We start from the raw sequence: 19355 nt of genomic DNA on the forward strand, positions 1-19355 counted from the left end.
CCTCAGCACAAGACAGACACGGACCTGTTGGAGCAGGTCCAGAGGAGGGCCGCAAAAATGATCAGGGGGATGGAACACCTCTCCTGTGAAGAAAGGCCGAGAGAGTTGTGGTTGTTCAGGCTGGAGAGGAGAAGGCTTCGGGGAGACCTTCTTGCAGCCTATCAGTACTTCAAAGGGGCTTCTAAAAAAGATGGCGGCAAACTTTTTAGCGGGGCCTGTTGCAACAGGACAAGGGGGAATGGCTTTAAACTAAAGGGGGGTAGACATAGACTAGATATAAGGAAGACATTTTTTACGTTGAGGGTGGTGAAGCACTGGCACAGGTTGCCCAGAGAGGTGGTGGATGCCCCATCCTTGGTAACATTCCAGGTCAGGTTGGACGGGGCTCTGAGCAACCTGATCTAGTCGAAGACGTCCCTGCTCATTGCAGGGGGGTTGGACTAGATGACCTTTAGAAGTCCCTTCCAACCCAAACCATTCTATGATTCTATGAACACATAGGCTTCGTAAGAACCCTCCCCAACCACTATCATTTTGAGGTCTAAGAAACATTAACCATACAATCAATTTGTGTTAGCATCTAGCCAGTGAAGCTAAGCAGACGTGTTACAGTCCCAGAAGCGTTCAACTCTGTTTATGTCCCCTTTCATACCATTTAATCTACTCGGTTTCTAAATTGATACAGATTCTCTTCCTGTGAGTCTACTAGCTAAGCATGTTCCACTGCAATATGCAGGGCTTTTAAAAGGCAAAGAAATTCACATTGGTGGATACTATTAGTGGTAACTAGATGTCACAGTTAAAGAGAAAACCATTCAGTTTTCTAAGTACAGCTTCTAAATTTGGACTGGGAATATTAGAATTAGAGAAAAAAGAGACTGAATCAATGTTTACCAAGAAGCTAGCTGGGGTTCCTTCTGGAGACAGTGTCAAGAAAGCAAGGGGGAGACAAACCCACAAAGCAAAACAAAAACCAATCAAACAAAAAAGAGGTTTTACCAGCATCTCTAGAACTTGAATATTAATAGAATCAAACGTTCAAAAAAGATTCAGACTAACATTTGTCTACCTCAGGATTCCTGTCTGCAAATATTGAAATTTGGCATGGCTCAACATTTGCTTATTCACAGCACAATTACTCACAGTAAATGCTAAATGGAAACATCTCAGCATAATAAAGCTTTATACCCCTAAAAATAAATATAATGATTTGGTCGGCTGTTTGAGAGAAGGTAGCTGGGCTACCTGCAGAAGAAATGAAAATTTTCTTTGCCTTGTTCCATTAACATACAGGACTCACACACAGGTAAGATTAAAGATGTTAAGTTTCTTTTGAAAAAACACTAGTCCTGGGAATGATCAAACCGAGTATGGTAGACCAATGAAGGTCAAAATAAAATGCACTTTTGGACCCACACAGAAAGATGAGCTTTCAAAAACATTCCATGTAGCTCTAAAATGTATGTATTCAAACTAACAAATTACTACCCAAGACTTCTAAGAGAAAAAAGAAGGTGGTGATTTTTGAGCAGAAAAAGAATACTGTCTTCATCTTAATGGCTCTTCTTTGTTTGAGTAACAGTAACTTTTGAACACCTGACATGTTCACAAACATCAGTTGTCTATACATCAAAGAACCAGCTGATGGCAGACATTACTCAACCCCCACGGTACAGCAACAGCTTTCCCTTCATCTTGCCTGGCCCATCTGTCCAATACAGTTTATAATGCTAATGTTCCAAATAACAACTGGGAGACCAGGGCTACACCACAGAGTTTCTCCTGGACAACAACACTGATTAGAAAAACAAAGTTTTGTGGAGACATGGATATTTTCATGTTAACAAACCCACAATGTAGAAACAGCCATGCTGCTGAAAGCATGCTTTTAGTCAGATTATCTCACGTTGCTTAGGAAAGTGGCATAACTAGAGGAAAATGTTTTGGGGCTCTGCACAGTCCTTAAGCCAGCAACGGCTACAGTAGCAAAACCTGTTTATTTTCATTCTGTATGAAGGTTTGTCTACGAGCTCTGACTTGCGGGTCTGTCATATTTTGTGGTGATAAATTACAAACTATTATTACCAGCCATCAAACCCATACTGGAAGCAACTGCTCTGCAGCTGAATAGGCAGTATGTCAACTCCCCAACTATCACAATTTGTCATTTAATGTAATGTATTAACTGGAATTCACATCAATTCCAATCTAGACTAATACGCTAGACTGAACTGCAGTATCAATATCACCCTTGTTGCTGTCTCTGCACAGGGACAGTAACTCACATCTGTAATGAAACTCAAGAGGGATCATGAATCAGAGGTGGAGAGCTCTGACAGACATGAGGATACGTAAGTCTCTAGCAATAATGGAAAGCAAGTAGAAAGAACCCAGAGCTTGTTACCCAGAGGGGATCAAGTAATTGCAGGAAGTTCCTCAAATAGAGAGGAAGGTAAAAGCAAGCTACTGGGAAATGGAGGGGACTAAAGTGGAGAACAAATGCCAGGAACTCCTTACTATACACATTGTGCTCAGCAACAAGGCACAAACCCTATTTTAAAGGGAAAAAAATCTAATTCAGATTAAAATCTGTATATCAAAGAAGTGTCTAAATATTACTGTCTTTGCTTTTTGTAACAGCACGACTTGCAATCTTGCTCATATTTAAATATGTTTAAGTATTCTGATGAATTGCAACCTATATCTTGAAAAGAGGCGGAACAAAATTAATTCTTTTAGAACAGTGCTTAGAAGCATTGTCTCAATGAAGGCTTTGCTCGAGGCAGAAAAGCTATGGGATTGGTTTCTGTCTCTGCAGGCACTGCCTGAGTTACTGTGGGCAAGTCATTTAGTTTATCTGTCCCTCAGGTCTCCATCTGCAAAATGGAAGTAATTTCCCTATTTCGTAGGGTTTTTCTCATGGGGATGTGTGTTTAAGCATTCTCATATGACAATGATCTTCATGCGTTGTGGTGAGGGACAGAGAATAAGAACCTGGGTAGTACGGAATAAATAATACAGAATAAATTACTACATTTGAACATGTGAAAGTTAAAATTTTAACTGGGTTATTAAAAACATATTCTCAGTTGTATTAGTAATAATCATTTTACCTGAAAACCTGGAACAAAACAAACGCCTTGAGAATCAGCAATACTCCGTGCCATTTTTTCTGTTTCGTCTACATTGGTGAAAAGATCTGTAAAGATGCATAAGTCATATGCTTTTATTATTTACTTCAATTTCTTTATATATTACTAAGAGACAAAAATCCAGAGTTAGACTGTTTCCTTTTGTAATATTCTTGAACTACATGTTCCAAGGGAAACGATCACTTCTCCTGTATTTCACGTCCATCAGTCACATTAAAAAAAAATAATCCTATTCAGATGAAGACTAAATTCAAAAGGATCCTTTCATATCTGTTATGCTGTAGCCTTTTAATCTTCACATCTTGTAAGAAGTCATTAGCTTTCCAAATAGACATAAATGGGAATTGAGAATGCTAACAATGGCACCCTTAGTATGCTAAAAACCTAGGTTTGCAAAACATAAAAAATGTTTTTTCCCCCCAAAGATGTTGTTATTGTCAGCCCAAACACCAAATGACTACAGAGATAGTCCTTAATACCATCATATTTTATCAGCACCCTTAATATTTTTACAAGTGACTGACACATAAATATAAATAAGGTAGGTCTTAATAACACCTCTTTGATAGACACTACTTTTATTCTTTGTCTAGCTGGATGTCTCCTTTCACAACTTTATAGACATCCCTCTTTAGCTTGTTCTTTACCCACATCCAGTTCTTGTACTAAAACCCATCTTCTGTAGTTTTAACTAATAATGTCCTTATATGGCCACATAACGTCTTTTGACAGAAGACTAGAGGCGTCCTGTAAATGAGAGCTATTGCTTTTTCTTGTCTAAAAAGTAAATTTTCCTATCAAAGATAATTAGGTTAATCTAGCTCAATTTATCTTTGAAAAACCCATCTTGGTAGTTTACCAGGAGTTTCAATTTACCTTTGTAACCTTCATACATTTGTTTGAAAGCTTTGGATTCTACTGTGCCCAGACTAATAAACCTAAATCACATCTTTTCCTTCTTGTTGTATTTGCTATTAGCGAACTATATAGAGTACCTCTATGTCAGGAGAGAAAATGAAAAAATTGAGTGAGATTGACTTCACCTTGAAATTCCACGTACTACTTTTACAAAATTCTTAGAAGTGATCTGATCCCACTAAAAGAAGCCCATTAAATTGTCTTGCTGCAGAAATTCCTATTTCCAAACCTTTACCACTATTATATGTCTCATCTTCATCCATGTTGAGCCTCACCATCCTTACTGAGGCCATTCGCTTACCTTGTTTTGGCCCAATTCCTTCTGCAGAGCAAAGTTTTACCCTTCTCTTTATTCGTAAAGCTGATAAGAGTTTCTGAATTCCGCTTCTCTGTAATTGTATTTCCAGAAAATAAAGGTCTTACTTATTAGAGAGTTTATAGCAGCATGCCTGTTTTTTTCTCTCTCTCTCTCAAACTTCCCCAATTTTTGCCTGTGGTAACAACTGTAGGTCACGTCCATCTCACTACTGGCTAGCTAAAAATCCTTTATACTATTGCTCTGCATATACCAATAATATCCATTTTAAGTATGGATAAGTTCTATACGGATAAGTATCCATTTTAAGTATAGAATTTGAAGTAGCAAGCTTATATATATACCACTGATACTTGTATCTGCAGCACTGAACTGTGTATTGAATTGAGTAACTTCCTCAAAAGACTAGAGGCTGTTATTCTCCAGACTCAGTCAAATGTTGAATGATGAAGAGCTGAGGACCAGTCTGAGTCATACTTAATCCTTAAGGGCACATTCATGAGCATGTATATGCACATATGCAGCAGAAGTTGACAACTTCAAGAAATACGGAATTTTGTGGTAAGCTTCAGGAAAACCTTTCCTAGATAATCCAAAGTTTGAGACACTAATTCCTTTTTTGCACCCTAGTACAGACGTACTAAATTTCTACATAAACCAAGTAAATAGTTTTTTAGAACACTCAGAAAAGCTGTCCTATAAACAATCAGTGGTTTTGAACATCAACTACTATAGAGCTAGTATTTTCCTTAGTCTTTTATTAATGTGGAACGCAAGTCTCTTCATTACATAATAGTCACAGCCAAAAGGCACATTACTTCTACGTGAAGCAACACACACAACGCCGTTACTTTTAAAATAAAGTTCTTCACTTTATTTTCGTATAGCCTGTTACTAATTCTGAGATGTACAGCTAGAGATCTCTCAAAAGCATTACAGCAACTGTTTGTGGAATATTGCATTTATAATCATGCGACCTAGACTTAATCAGTAGTCAATTTCTGTGCTTCTCCTCAACTGAAAATTCAAGTCCAAATACCCTAAAACAGCACACATCTAACTTTAGACAGGTCTCTGTTACACCATTTCTATTCAAGTCTGGATACCAGGTTAAAAAAAACCAAAAAAAAGCATCAGGAAGTTCGTCATGCTCAAGAGAAAGCAAGTGAGGAGTAAAATGTTTCAGGAAAATAAAAGCCTACATAGGTAGGAGGGTCTGAGAGGCAGAGTCTGAACGGCGAGATGATTGTGCAAACCAAACTCTCTGCAGTAAATACACTCAGTTCTACTAATGAGACTGTGCATTTTCTGCTGTCCAAAACGTGTAGGCTAGTTTCTTCAATTATGGATAACAAACCCAAGCCCAATAACATAACTAAAACCCATAAAACAGTTTCTTAAGTAGTAACGTATCTTACCCTCTATAAAATTAAAGAGCTACTTACTTATATCCTGAGCCCATTTTATGGCAGTGCCGATGTCTGACATACAGCCTTCAGTTACGTAAACAACTTCTTCCCCAATCTTCCAACCAATCAGTGGATACAGACCTTAATTATTTTCCAAGAAACAAAACAAAACACCTAGTTAAATTAAATGTTTCCAGAAAAACATATACAAGCTCGCCCCACAATAAACCCAACTAAAAAGAAGTAGTTTTTATTCAATTCCTTTGCAGAAATCAAGCTAAAAAAAAAAGTCACTAATAGAGGTTAAACATATTGTTTAAAATTTAGTGATGAAATTACAAGGGACTCGAACGACAGTTTGTTAAACCAAAGTTAACCTAAAAAAAATTCACTATCAAATTACAACCCCCCCCCTTTAAGCTAAAGAGAAGAGCTATCTGCACCTACTTTTTTTTTTTTAAATGAGAAGAGATTGTATATACTTAAAAATTTATCGATGTTTTCCTATTTATTTTCAATCTATCTAATTTTCCCCAATGGTTTCTAAAAAGTCTGAATTTACTTCCCCAAAAAACATGAAGGCTGAGCTTTCAGATGGGAAGCACAAATACTAAAACAGACATACACACACACACAAAAAAAAAAAGGCAACACAAACTTAGAACATAGATCTTATTCATAAAAGAGGATGAAAGTGATATACTTTTTATTCCTTTTTCAATATGCAATGCTTCCTCACATCGAAAGCAAAAAAAGAAAGTAAGTTTCACAATTTGCCCAATCTTGTCCCCAACAAAGGCTACTGCCAGTTAACATTTTACCAGTATGTTTGCCTAATACAAACAACAAAAGAAACATCCAAACTCATTAAAAATATTTGGTGACATACTTTGTCTATAACTATGAAAGATTAGCACTTCCATGGTTTACATGATGGGATTTGCAGGAAGTTATGATTTCCACCAAATAGTTTTGGCTTCACAGTGACTCAAAAAAAATTTCAATGACTTTGAAATATTTTTTTCCTTATCTCAGAAGAAAGGCAGAAATACACAGGGCAAACACTGTTAGTTTCTTTGAAAACACAGTGCAGCATTTTCAAAGAGCTGTCTGCTTGAACATACTATTACATTAGAAATAAACAGCCAATAATGAGGATAAACCTGATGATTTGTTCTCCCCTTTGCCCCCCATGTTGAAACCTTAACAAAGAAAAGAGAGACATACTACTTAAAACTGTCCACGTGAATGCAAAGACCTTCTTGTTTGATACCTGTATTAGTAAGGACATAGCACAGAAGTCCTGCAGAGTACTGCTTTTAATGCTAAAGCAAAAAGACTTTGTTATCTAGCTGAACAGTGTATGTTCTCCAGCACTGCAGCTGGACAAATGGTTTTTCAGGTCACTCGGTAAGAACTTGAGCATTCAGTGGCCACTGCAATAAAAACTTCACCCAACCCAAGTACTGTAACTGTTGGAGTGAAGAAAGCACCCAGACCTTATGGGACCCTGCTCAGGACTCAGAGATCATGGGTAATGCAACAAAGGTAAATGAGTCCAAATAACCACAGGACCAGAAAAGCATCAGAAGGATCTAGGGATTCTCTCTACTTTCTCAAGGTGACTTTGCTGATATACAAGTGTCTCTCACAGAATCATCTCCAGTTTGCTTGCCTGTGTCCAAAAGAGTGGCGTGGTAGCACTAGTTACTTGGTTAGTGCTGGAGGCACTCTGGTGCTTACAAGGGAAAACAATTAGCAGTAGCTATTCAGATTAAAATTTGTATTTGTCTCTTGAAAGGAAAAGGTGATATACATGTCTCCAGATCCTTGGTGCAGGTTTCCCTTCCAATCTTTATTTTCTACCAAAGGTGAAGCTGCAAAGCAGCAAGACCAAACAATCCATTGAGCCAAAAGTCCTAGAGAAGGACAGCTAAATAGGGACAGAGAAGTCCAGCAGGTAGCCTTCCTAAAGATGCTCACACCAGAATCTCCAGTAGTGTAAGATAATCTATCTCTAGGGAACAGATCAACATGACACTTGGCATGACCACAGTTACTAAGAACTATCAGACTGCCAGAGAGGCAGATTTAAAATCTACACAATGTTTCCATCATTGAATTGTTGAGAAGTGCTGTTCTCGAAGGAGCTATTTTTTTTTTTTTAAACTGTCATATATAGCAACTAGATGTAGATCAGAAACTAGAACAGCAGCTAATGAATAGCTTGCAGAAGGATGCTGCAGGGATTCAACTTGCAGTCTTAAATACATATGTCAACTTTAAAAATTGAACACGTTACATTTCATGCCCAGGGCCCTGAGAAAGCTAGGTACCTAACTTGTCTTACTAACCATACCACACGACAGCCAAAGAACATAGGGAAAATAATTTTAACATAAGTAACAGCCTAAAGCAGTAAAAGTTTCACAGCGGTGCCTTAACTCCTATCAGATCACAATAGCCATATATTTTCTTAAAAGAAAACAAAATGGAAAAGCCTTACAGCATGTTTTTGCTATTACATTTCCACAGACTACATACATCTGATTTCTTCAGTAAAAGTATCATCGTAACGACATCATTAATCAGCCTAAAAAGCATTTGCATTCTAGGGAATTCAATGTCCGTGCTATTAAGTTCTGACACATCTCCTGTATTTGCCAAGGTCCTTCCAGACTTGAGCTGGTAAAAGTCTCCTTAGCACACTGCTGTCCTCCTCCCCAGCCCCACCCATCCCGTTTTAATTGTAGGCTTCCTGAAATTAGCAACTGTTTAAAAATATGACAGACAGAGAGAGACTGTGCAGGCAAATTTACTCCAGTATCGCCTGTTGCTCTCTTGACGAATAGCCATCTATGACAAATTAAGAAGCTTGGCAGACCACAAATGTTCAGAACGATAAAAGTTTTCAACACTAGAAACACATTGGGGAGCCCATTTCTAGTATTTTACAAGAAAACTAATAATTGCTAATCCTGCATTTTCTCACTGCAGGTACTTCCAAGCATAAGGGCTCAAGAGGAGGAACTTACAGCGACCCACTGGAACATTTTGATGTGAGAAGCCAGAGGACCAATCCCCTTTTTCTCCATTCCTGTACTGTATAATACTGCTATCAAGAACAGGTGAAGAGAAAAGAAAAAAAAAAAGGAGGGATGCGGGTAGCAGACATAATTATTGGTGATGTTACTTAAATTCTCTTCTTCAGAAGCATATTTCAGGATAACCAAGATCTAAATTTCTAATTAAAAATTTCCACAGTCTTCTGTTCTGAAAACACTTTCAAGCTCTTTTTCTACAGCTGAAGACAGAAGGAAGAGCATAGCCCTGTTTTATCCCTGCTGGTACCCTCATCATTAACAGCTGTCAAGTAACGTAAAATACTCTAAAATTTCACTAGCTTACCTCTCCGTGATGCAAAGAGATGCTCTCCAGTATTCACATTCCAAAAACAACCTGTTCCCATCGTCAGTTTAACATCTCCTGGGTGAAAGCAGCATTCTCCAAACATGGCTGACTGCTGATCAGCTACCTGCCGTACCAACAAAAACAAACACAAGTTAGCTACCAACTACCAGCCTACAATGCTGCTGGATTTTAAAGTACCAATGCAAACACTTCAGAGTCCTGAATACAAATATCCATTCAGAAAGGAACTGAGCATTAAGAGAGGACTTGCATACAATTCCGTAAGTATTTGCAGGCCATTCCAACAGTCAGATTTATCACTAGAATCAAATTACACCAGGTTTGGACACAACATGAACGTCTGTAATATTGCTTGCAACACTGAGAAATATGTTACAAAAACAAAAGAAATATTTTATGTTTTAGTACTTGACGAGGATAAACGGGGCATTTGCAATGCCAGGGAGCAGAACAGAGTAGGTTGGCTTGAACTCCTCTTCCCCCAAATAGAAAGTTGACGTTTTGAGATCTCACCTTCCTTTTTCCCTGCTACCCCTCCTGTACCAAATTATTCCATGCTCAATTTTTCAACAATGATGATGGCTATTAAATGTATTTACTTATGTTTGTGCCTTGGTGAAACAGTAAATTTACAGATAAATTGAGTCTACAATTCTTGAAAAATAGCAAGAGAAATTCATGTTGGATAGATGACATTTTTTCCATCTAGCTCAATTCAAGCCGATTTTTCTACAAGTCATCACTTTACAAGAATAATGGGGTTTTCTTACCCAAATCCTAACTACTGAGGCAAGAACAAGTTATTCTCCATTTATTTTTAGTGAAAAAAAGAAAGAAAAGGTACCACAAGTGGATCTCTTAACAAATACTCTTACATTTGTGTAGAGTCTTACTGAAGTCAAGCCAGGGTGTACATTGTACAACTTTATATAGAACAACCGATTCTAAGCCAGAGAGAGAGACATTACCAGAGCTTAGAGCAGAACCCAGCTCTGTTAAGTCCTACATTCAGTGCTTAATCATTTGGTCATCTAACCTTAACGGACCTCAACCTCTGGAAATCCCTTCCCGTTCCTCTCTCCTCCTTTCCCCCTAAAGTTGTAAACTGAGTTTTTGTAGAAAAATTCAACAGCCAATTTTACTATAGTTAAGTCATAGAGAAGGAATAGAGAATACTTACTAAACACAAGCAAGTATTAAATCAAAGCTAGATAAAAAGAATATAGGTACAAATACACAGATCAACATAAGAAAACATTTTCACTCACCACTGCCATTATTGGAATAGGTACCCCAAATATTTCAGAGTCAGCTGATCCGAAGTTGAAGCTTAAAACAAATGTTATGGAGAAACATCACAACACTAAACTGACCTTTTTGTTACAATGAAATCTAGATATCTAAGGCCTGGGTCTGCGTCACATATGAAAAGTAACGCTACCGATTTATTTTAAAGAAAGCATTAAAACTATCACTTTAAGAAATACTGATAATAAAAATACAGTTTTGGATGTAGTGTTAAAAAAGTACATCTGCAGAGAAAAAGAATTTAATTTTTTTGTGTATCTGTATATTACTTTGCCTGTGCAGATTATGTAGTATTTTTCTAAAGGCAATTCATTTAACAGGTATCATATTCTTTCAAATATGCCTTCATAGTTACCTTGTGTCTTTCACTGGAGGATAAATAGACATTGGAATAGAAAGTAAATTACACAGAGTAGGGTTCCAACATTTCTGAAATAATATGGAAAAAGTAAAAATGTCAGCAACTCTCTCAGAAGCACAATAAATAGCAACAACATTTTTTCGGAACAGCACATACCATAAAGGGTTCAAAAACGCCTGTGGCACTGGCATTTGAGTAATCTGTAGCATACACAGAACCTACCGTGAAAAAAAGAACAAAGTAAAATTTTAGATATCCAAATACTTAAGAGTCATTTTAAACATACTTTTGTAAACATCTCGGTGGCTCCCATGGAACATAAACTGAGTGTCTATAGGCAAAGTCATAATGATACAATGAGCACACAAACTTTACCTGGCGCTCACTATAATGTGTATCTATTAATTACCTTATTTTACCCTCACGAAACTGGCTAGAAGAGAGCCGGTACTTTTGACAACATGGAAACACTGACTGCATCACTGTCTATCGTAATCTATCGAATTGCTCAGGCATTAGCCCTCAGGACAGAAACTTGTAATTCTTCCACATTTGTAACAATTCTTTGTTCTTTTTCTTTCACAGGTACTTTTCTGTAAAAATAATCAAGGCCAATTAGTTCTGGTAGTCCTCTTTAAATCTTAAACGCTTAAAAGGTTGATTACACTGAATAATTATTTCCCTTTCTGACTGCCCTTCCAGGCAGGCTCAAGGAATAGTTAATTCAGAAGTTATTTTTTTTTAAACAGTAAATATATTACAATACTCATCAATTATAAAAAAAGCACAAATGCTCAAAAAAGTATTTGAATTCTAGGAAATATCAATGACAGTCATGAACATCAGTACTGAGATTCCAGTATATTTTATTAATATTTAAAGAGGAACTGTAACATTCACCTTTAGTCAATCTATACAGTAACCACGTGTCAACTGTTCCAAAGCAGCAGTTATTTTTTTTGGCAGCTTCTTCAGCCTGGGAACAAACATACATACAAAAAAAGTATTTACAACTGGGTACAATAAAGAGGAACATATTTCCTGATTCCTTTTCTCATTTTCTTCACGGTTAACGATAACATCCCCAGAAAATAAGTCTCTGCCAATATTTCTTCTAAAAAAGGGCGAATTGGCTATATAAGTAACGTTATCCTACAGTTCGTGCTCCTAAAAGAGAATACGCACAGTTTCTTACAGTTGCTGCTAAGGAAAGAAAATAAATTAATCTTCTACTGCGGTGGCATCGGAGCCTTAAGATGGGAAACTTTATAGTCACAATTATAACAGCAGTGAAGGAGTGGTGAATAAAGAAAACAAGGTCCTGCATACACCACTTAAATAAAAAATTAACAGAAATATAAGAAATAAGTGTATTTTTAAATATGTGCTTGAGAACAATAAAGACAGAGCCATCATTTTCTGGTTTATGATGTCTGTAAAGAGTTCAAAATGTTATTTTCCTTGGGATTTTTTTCCCCTTTAAAATGGGAAATTCAGGTTTCATCCAATTTCTACTAACTGATACTGTGTACAACTACAGAAATCAGAGAAAGAACACACAAACTAGTTCACTCAAAACATGACTGTATACATTATTCTCTGTAATTAAAAGCCACGATTTTTGAGCTTCTTGGCTTGATAGTCACATGTTTTAAGTATCAGTGCCTGACAAAATGTGGGAGAACGTTCATCTCACACTGAAAACTCAGCAGCTGCATAACCAATTCTATAATCCTCCAAATTCACACCTCACATTTTCAACACGTCCAGCCAAAACATGCCAGTAAAAAATTATACTTGACCTTCTCTATAGTTAGTTTTGTGACAGAAAATACCAGACAAAACTCAAGATTTCAGGGTTTCTTTACACAGGGTAGAAAATTGATGATAACCATTTTCTTACTTGAAAATTAACATAGAAAGTAAGATGACTGAAGTTATAAACACAATGGGAAGAAACAAGGAAAACGGTAAGGATTAGAGCAAAGAATACAGTAACAAATAGCTCAGTGCTCATTAGTTCATTAGATTATTCCAGCACAACTTATTTTACCTGTAGTTTCCAATTTACACTACAACAAAATGCAAAATAAATTGCAGTGTCTGATTGTTCAGTACGATATTATTTGTGAAACTGTAAACGCTGAATAACGCAGAGTGGAAAGATAAGAGTGCCAGTTGAAAATAAATACAATTGTCAGGCAAAACCAGAGCGCAGACAACTTTAAAACAAAGTACAATTACTAGTTGTATAATTATATGAAGTAAAATAAGGCTATTTTATTATGTTTCTTATGCATGAAGAAAACTTTTTACTGCTACACATTTCCAGGATCAGAGGAAAAAGTTGTATAAACACGAGTAGATATTTTGGTAGGCAGGCTTTGAACATTAACACAGATGAAAGTCTTTCATTCTGGTTCTTTTGAGGAAAAGAACAAGCAAGACAAAACTGAAGAGGTTACAACCAACCTAAGTCACTAGCCATTATTACGACTTAAGAAAGCTATTATTTTTCCCTTTCCAGCTTACCTCATGTATGTTTTTAAAAACCCATGACAACTTCATAGAAGTTTGTTGCGTTGAAAAAGTAAGAAAACTTGGTGCCAAATATCGATCATTCCCAGTCAAGAAATGAAGCACTGTAAAAATAACATGGACTACCTGTTTCAAAAGAAAACAGTTACTTAATTTTTAATCTCTCCCTTTAAAGGTTTCTGATCAATTATCTTTAAAGGATGACAACACAGATGAAAGCTGCTGATGTGAGATTAGATTCAGAAAGCTAAAGTTCTGTTAGAGAATCCTTACACAGGATTTCAACAGGTAGCCTTCCCACAACAAATACCACAGGGAAGAGCAGCTGCGCTCAGCAAGTCTGTTTTACTGACTTCTGCTGGCACGCTGCTAGAGACTGCTCTGCATTACGAAGACAGGTCACCTACATGAGCACAACGCGCGATGTGGGTGACAGCGTCACATACTGTTATTCCAGTGAAAGTTCTCCTACAGTACACAGGCTCGATCAGGTTTTACTAGATTAACCAGAATTTAATCATTAATCAAGTTTTCATTCACACAAGAAGTCAGTGGCAAAACCAAGAATTTAACTTCTTATTTTGAGTGTGCTAGTTAGTTTCCACTTACAGGAAAAGTAACTTCAGTTTTTCCACTTAGAGCAAATCTTTCTCTTCCAAAACTATGAAGCACAAGCCATAAGCAGCATAAAATGTACCTTCTATAGATAATCTGAGCAAAGAGTACATTAAAAAAAACAAACAAAAAACCCAAAACACTGCCAACCGAGAACTACCTACACCCAAAAATTATGCTGCAGCAGTGTTAACATGCAACATTTTAATACAACAAAGAAACTAAAAAGTAACAAAATGTGTGCTAGACCTACAGATATCTTTTCCCATAATTAATTACCTTCAGGCTATCGGTACTGCATTTTTTCTTGGTACTATTGTCCATGCTAATCTTGCTCAGTTATATATTTTTAGGCTACAGCACATCATATTAACACGTTAACAGGACACTTGCAGTATTTCATATGTTGCCCTCACTCTTCATAAAAATGAAACAGTTCTAGTATGTCCAAGCAGTACCTAGCTTATCCCAGTTTTACCTTCAGCAGAAGGGACTTATTCCAGGAATTCACAAGTTCAATACTTCTTAAGTCTTGCCAACTTATGAAATTATGAAAAGGTTTCCCTGTCCTCCTGAAAAACAGTATTTGAACATTCCCATTTAAAACTACAGAACATACACTGCCCAAAAAATTCAACATCAATCACCATTTCCAGTCAGGACACTTAACACTAGGTCAATTCCTAAAATAAGTGCGTATCCTCCTCGTGGATTCGAGGAATTAGTAATAGGCATGTGGACATTTTGAGTGTGAGGCTTCTCACCACAATTAAAAAATACGTACGTATTCATCTCTTCCAAAGTACTAAGAACAAAACAAAAATGACATACACTTATAAACCGTTCTGAACTGCTGTAAGGTGTGGCTCTGCAAACGCAAGAGAACATGAGTGACTGACGTTTGCTGCTTTCAGGTTGTGACTTGACTGAGTTCAACATTTCTACAGTCTGCTTCTATGAATACAAATTCATTTTCAACAACACACAATATACATACTTGTGCCATGTAATGAAAGTTGCTCTCTGCGTTGAGATGCCAAGACCAGCAATTTGCCTCATGTGAAGTCCCGCAGCTAAAAAACAAAAACAAACCACACAAAAAAAGCATTTATTTGAAGAAACAAACAAAACCACAACTTTTCCAATATAACTATAAGACCTATGGGATACTTAGGAAATTAATAATTTAAGAGAATATAAATCTCTACAGACTGGCCAACTAAGTGGCTAGAGCAGTGAAACATCAGCAAACTCCGAGTCAGACCAACTGATTCCAAACCAGCTGAATAAACCCATGTATTTTACAAAAGCAGTTGTGGCACACTGACCCTTTCCACCTTCTGAAAGGCCTGTTGATACTTCACTTGAACGGTCCCAGAGACAAACAGGCAGGCAGGTTACATATGCCTACATAATCAATTAAAACCTGCATTTCACAGGGATGAACGTGAACAAAAACACAAACAGAAGGAGTAAGTACCTTTACAAACTTATAGAAAGAAATTCCGTAAAGAAACAAATCTAGATTGATTCTGTAGGCAGCAAAGAGATTAATGTCAATATGCCATGATTTTTTACATCACTTTAATAATGACATGTCTCACGTTAAATATTATATTCCTTAAGCAATCTTTCAAAATTCCTACGAACAAATTTGCTTAAACCACGTATCACTGAGTGCAACAAAGTGTACTTCAAATTCAAAAGTATGAATACGTACATTGGGGTATACAGCAATTTTGCTGTTAAACCTTACCTTCAAATAACTGTTACAGAACATTTTTTCTAATATATGTAACCATAAATAATTAAATATGTCCACAGCTATTTTCAAAGCAACTCTGGTCAGCTTCCCACGTGCCTCCACACATAATTCCAGAAGCAAAATTATGTGGAAAAAAAGATACATTAAGAAATTCTACTTAAATGATTTTGCCCAAAGCACCGTTACTCTGAAGGGCTCTCAATCCCACTACTTGAACAAATCACAGGTTAAGGAGGTCCTGCTCATACATGTTCTTATGTTAACTTTCATGTGCAAATTTACTCATTTGTGTAAGCGTATACTGCAGACTCTACAACCGACAGCCTCTGAGTGACAATTACAGAAGGGGTTTCATAGAGAAAGGGCACGTCTTGCTCCGCCGACCTCTACACGTGCTTCGGCGCCTTCCCTGACACTGGTCCTTGCATTCACGCAGGCAGTGGTATCAAGGACCTCCATCAGCTGAAAATTAAATCAGTGCTTTCGCAAGGCTACCTGCTCCAACTGCCTGCACAAGTGCTGCTGGTAGTGGGAGCGTACGGGAGGAGGACCTGGGAGTGGGTGGCTTGAGAGCGGCAGTATTTCTTTTTTCAGTAGCAGCTGGGTCTAAACCAAAGGCAAAGCCATACTAGTACTGCCGCAGCTCACTGCGGATTAGAGTGGCACGTCTCGCTCCTCCCCATCTCCACAGGCTGCAAACTCCCACCACTTTTCCTGTGACAACTATCATGCTCTCTAGACCCAAAGAGAGTAGAGCTAACTTCCATTAAAGAGAAAAACAAAACAGAAGACAAAGCACAGATACTTTTCCGCTAAGCTGGTGAGCTAAGCTGTCTCCTGGAATGGTTGAACGAGTACCAGAGTGCAAGACAGGGGTGGGACCATCCAGAAGCAGTTTCCACCTTTAGGTAGTACTGAACTACATCAGCTCATCCACCCGCGCATGGAATCACATGTTTTAGCTGCACAAGCCCTGTAAATTGAAGTGCTCCTATGCCTTCTTTCTGCTTCCAGACAGTCGTTCCTGCCCCTGGTACCACACCCTCTCTTGTGCTGGCACAAATATTTGTGAAGCTCTGCTGGCATAAACAACTGCACAGCAAGTTGACTCAGGAAACTGCTCTGGACTTGAAACAACCCTGTAAAAAAGGAGGGTGGACTGCTTTTGACAGCAGCGTGGGCTTATGCTCACTTACATTACACAACTACTTAAAAATGACTTGCTGACAGTGCGCACAGCTTGGCCACAAGAAAAGCTTCCCCTTTTAAAACCAGCTGAAAAATCTCGCTTCCGAAATTTGCCCCACAGAATGGGAGTGGAGGAAGCTAGTAAGGTCGTTAGGGGTTGAGGTGGAATTGCTGTTCTTGTGACAGAACAGTTGTGGCTCCTGAGAAAAGAGAACAAGAGCATAAAATAATCAGCTGCAGCTTACACCTGGTAATAGTTACTTCCCCTGTCCCCTAGGCTGCCTTCCAAAGGAAGAGACGAGCAGTTTTGCCTTGAGCCAGGCTTGGAGACAGAGCAATGCTTGGAGACAAAACTGCAAGAGGGGCTGAACAGGAAGAACTTTAGGCACTGAAAGAGAGTGTGACGCACACACACATGACAAGGAGGCTGGGGCACTGTGAGAAAGCGAGCTGGGGTACAGCTGACAGGTCCACGGCATCAGCATGGCACGGAAGGTGATCCATGCTGGATCGCAGAATGCTGGAGCTGGTATAATGGGAAAGCTGTAGGAGCTGTAGCACACAGTCAGAGCGGAATCCAGAAAAGGGAGGGGGGGGAAAAAACTTCAGAAGTTTGGCAGAAAAGGGAGTTGTGCATGTTTTAGTGTGTAAAGTACTAGGAAATTTTAGGCTAAAGTACAAATAGGAAAGAACAATAATACAGAAATCGGATGGTAAGAACTGTTTGTAGTTTGAATGGAGAAAGCGGGAACATCGGGTTGTAATCGAGCGAGCATAACTATGCAGCATCCTGCTTTCATTCTCATACACTCACATCCGCACACACAAAGTGGCAGTAGAATAATGAGGAATCGGAAGGTGAAACAAGCCTACCCTCTGTTCGTACACAGAGGCATCTAGGGGAAGGAGGACAGACACTGGGGAAGGGTACATATACAAAAAGCTGGAGCAACAAGGCGCTGTCACTGACACGTAAATCGAGTACGCATGCTCCTTCTGGTTCTACTTCAAACCTAATCTGGCCTCACTAAAAGATAAAAAGTGATTGAAGTGTCCTATTCTACATAATGATTGAACAGGCCTTAAAGCATGTTGCAGACCTGTTAATCAGTGATGAGTTTTCGTACTTTTTAAAAATAAAGACCTCTTAATATCTAATTAACTAACTTTACTAATTTTAATGAATAATTAACTTCTCAACCTTTATAAGCCATTACCTTGTACAGCCTCTTTTACTACACCAACAAACTGACTCCACAGCACTTCAGGATCTAATTCAACCCAGCCAGGACGAGGATAAAGTGATTCCACCTGTTCATGAAAGACACACAGCACTGTTATGCTCTCTCGTTCACAGAAACCAGCATTCTTGTGAAAGTTTGTGCAAACACGATTGGGTTTGCTTTTTTTTTGTTCTTAATTTTCTGAATTGACTGCAAGAAGAGAAACAACGTTTCTCACTTTTAAAACACGGTTTAACATGGGTGTGTGATCTCTAGAAGACCTCCTCGGTTCAGAGAGAATAAAGAAGACCAAACCCCCGGGAACTGGGGAGCCTGTAAACCCCTTTCGGGGTTCCAAACTGGAAACCAGGTTTCTCAGAGAGCCTTTTGGCTCCGCTGCTGAACTCGGACATCGATGCCTCCGAGCAGCTCAGTAGCAGCGCGGCACAGCAGGCCAGGGATCACCCACCAGATGGGCTTCCAGCGAGAGGGAGGGTCAGCTCCACTGAGAACATCCCCTTCCACCTCTGACAATCCATCAGATTTCTTACGCTTCTCCTCACTGCAATCTTTTCATTGCAATAGCTAACAATAAAAAAGTTAATTCCAGAGATCGTCTCGATCCCAAAATCACGAGCCATGCAAACCAAGAGGAGCCTGAAGTTCACGTTCCAAAGTTAACGCTTTTACACAGCGCTGTTACATAACGGGACGCGTGTGAACTCAAGTCCTACGCAAGTCTCAGCTATGCCCTGCTAACAAAAGTGGTTTTGTTTGGAGAGGGATTAGTCCACAAGCGACTAAAGCAAAGGTAACAGGGAAAGGTGGGCGGGAGCAAACGCTGAGAGGTAAGGGGGCGAGCGCACTGGTGTTATCCCCGGGGGGCTCCCAGCCGGGTGGGGGCTTTCGTTTCGCCCTGGCTGGTCTGAGGGCCCTCGGGAAGCCGTCCCCATCCCACCCGGCTCAGGGGATGCCCGCGCACCGGGAAAAGCCAAGCTGGGCGAGCACCTGTGAACGCTTCCCAACGCCGAGCCCCGACCCGCGCCCCGCCTGGGCAACCCGCCGCCTCCCGGGACGCCGCACGGGTGAGGGACCCGGAGACCCGCGGGGCAAAACCGCCCGGCACTCCG

General features: G+C 38.9%; 1 protein-coding gene across 1 annotated transcript in view; it reads right to left on the minus strand.

The window, feature by feature from the left end:
* GK5 (glycerol kinase 5 (putative)) overlaps nt 1–19355 on the minus strand; it is a 30925-nt gene that overhangs the window by 8885 nt on the left and 2685 nt on the right. Inside the window, exons 2-11 of the mRNA XM_009325092.1 lie at nt 15047–15122; nt 14528–14621; nt 13429–13560; nt 11797–11872; nt 11053–11114; nt 10891–10964; nt 10496–10556; nt 9204–9330; nt 5832–5936; nt 3114–3199 (exon numbers count right to left, since the gene is read on the minus strand). Of these exons, the coding sequence (XP_009323367.1) occupies nt 3114–3199; nt 5832–5936; nt 9204–9330; nt 10496–10556; nt 10891–10964; nt 11053–11114; nt 11797–11872; nt 13429–13560; nt 14528–14621; nt 15047–15108 (879 nt within the window). The 5' untranslated portion in view covers nt 15109–15122. The remainder of the gene's footprint in view (nt 1–3113; nt 3200–5831; nt 5937–9203; nt 9331–10495; nt 10557–10890; nt 10965–11052; nt 11115–11796; nt 11873–13428; nt 13561–14527; nt 14622–15046; nt 15123–19355) is intronic.

This window comes from Pygoscelis adeliae, unplaced genomic scaffold (assembly GCF_000699105.1).
Source record: "Pygoscelis adeliae isolate BGI_AS28 unplaced genomic scaffold, ASM69910v1 Scaffold155, whole genome shotgun sequence".
In the NCBI taxonomy this organism is placed as follows: domain Eukaryota; kingdom Metazoa; phylum Chordata; class Aves; order Sphenisciformes; family Spheniscidae; genus Pygoscelis; species Pygoscelis adeliae.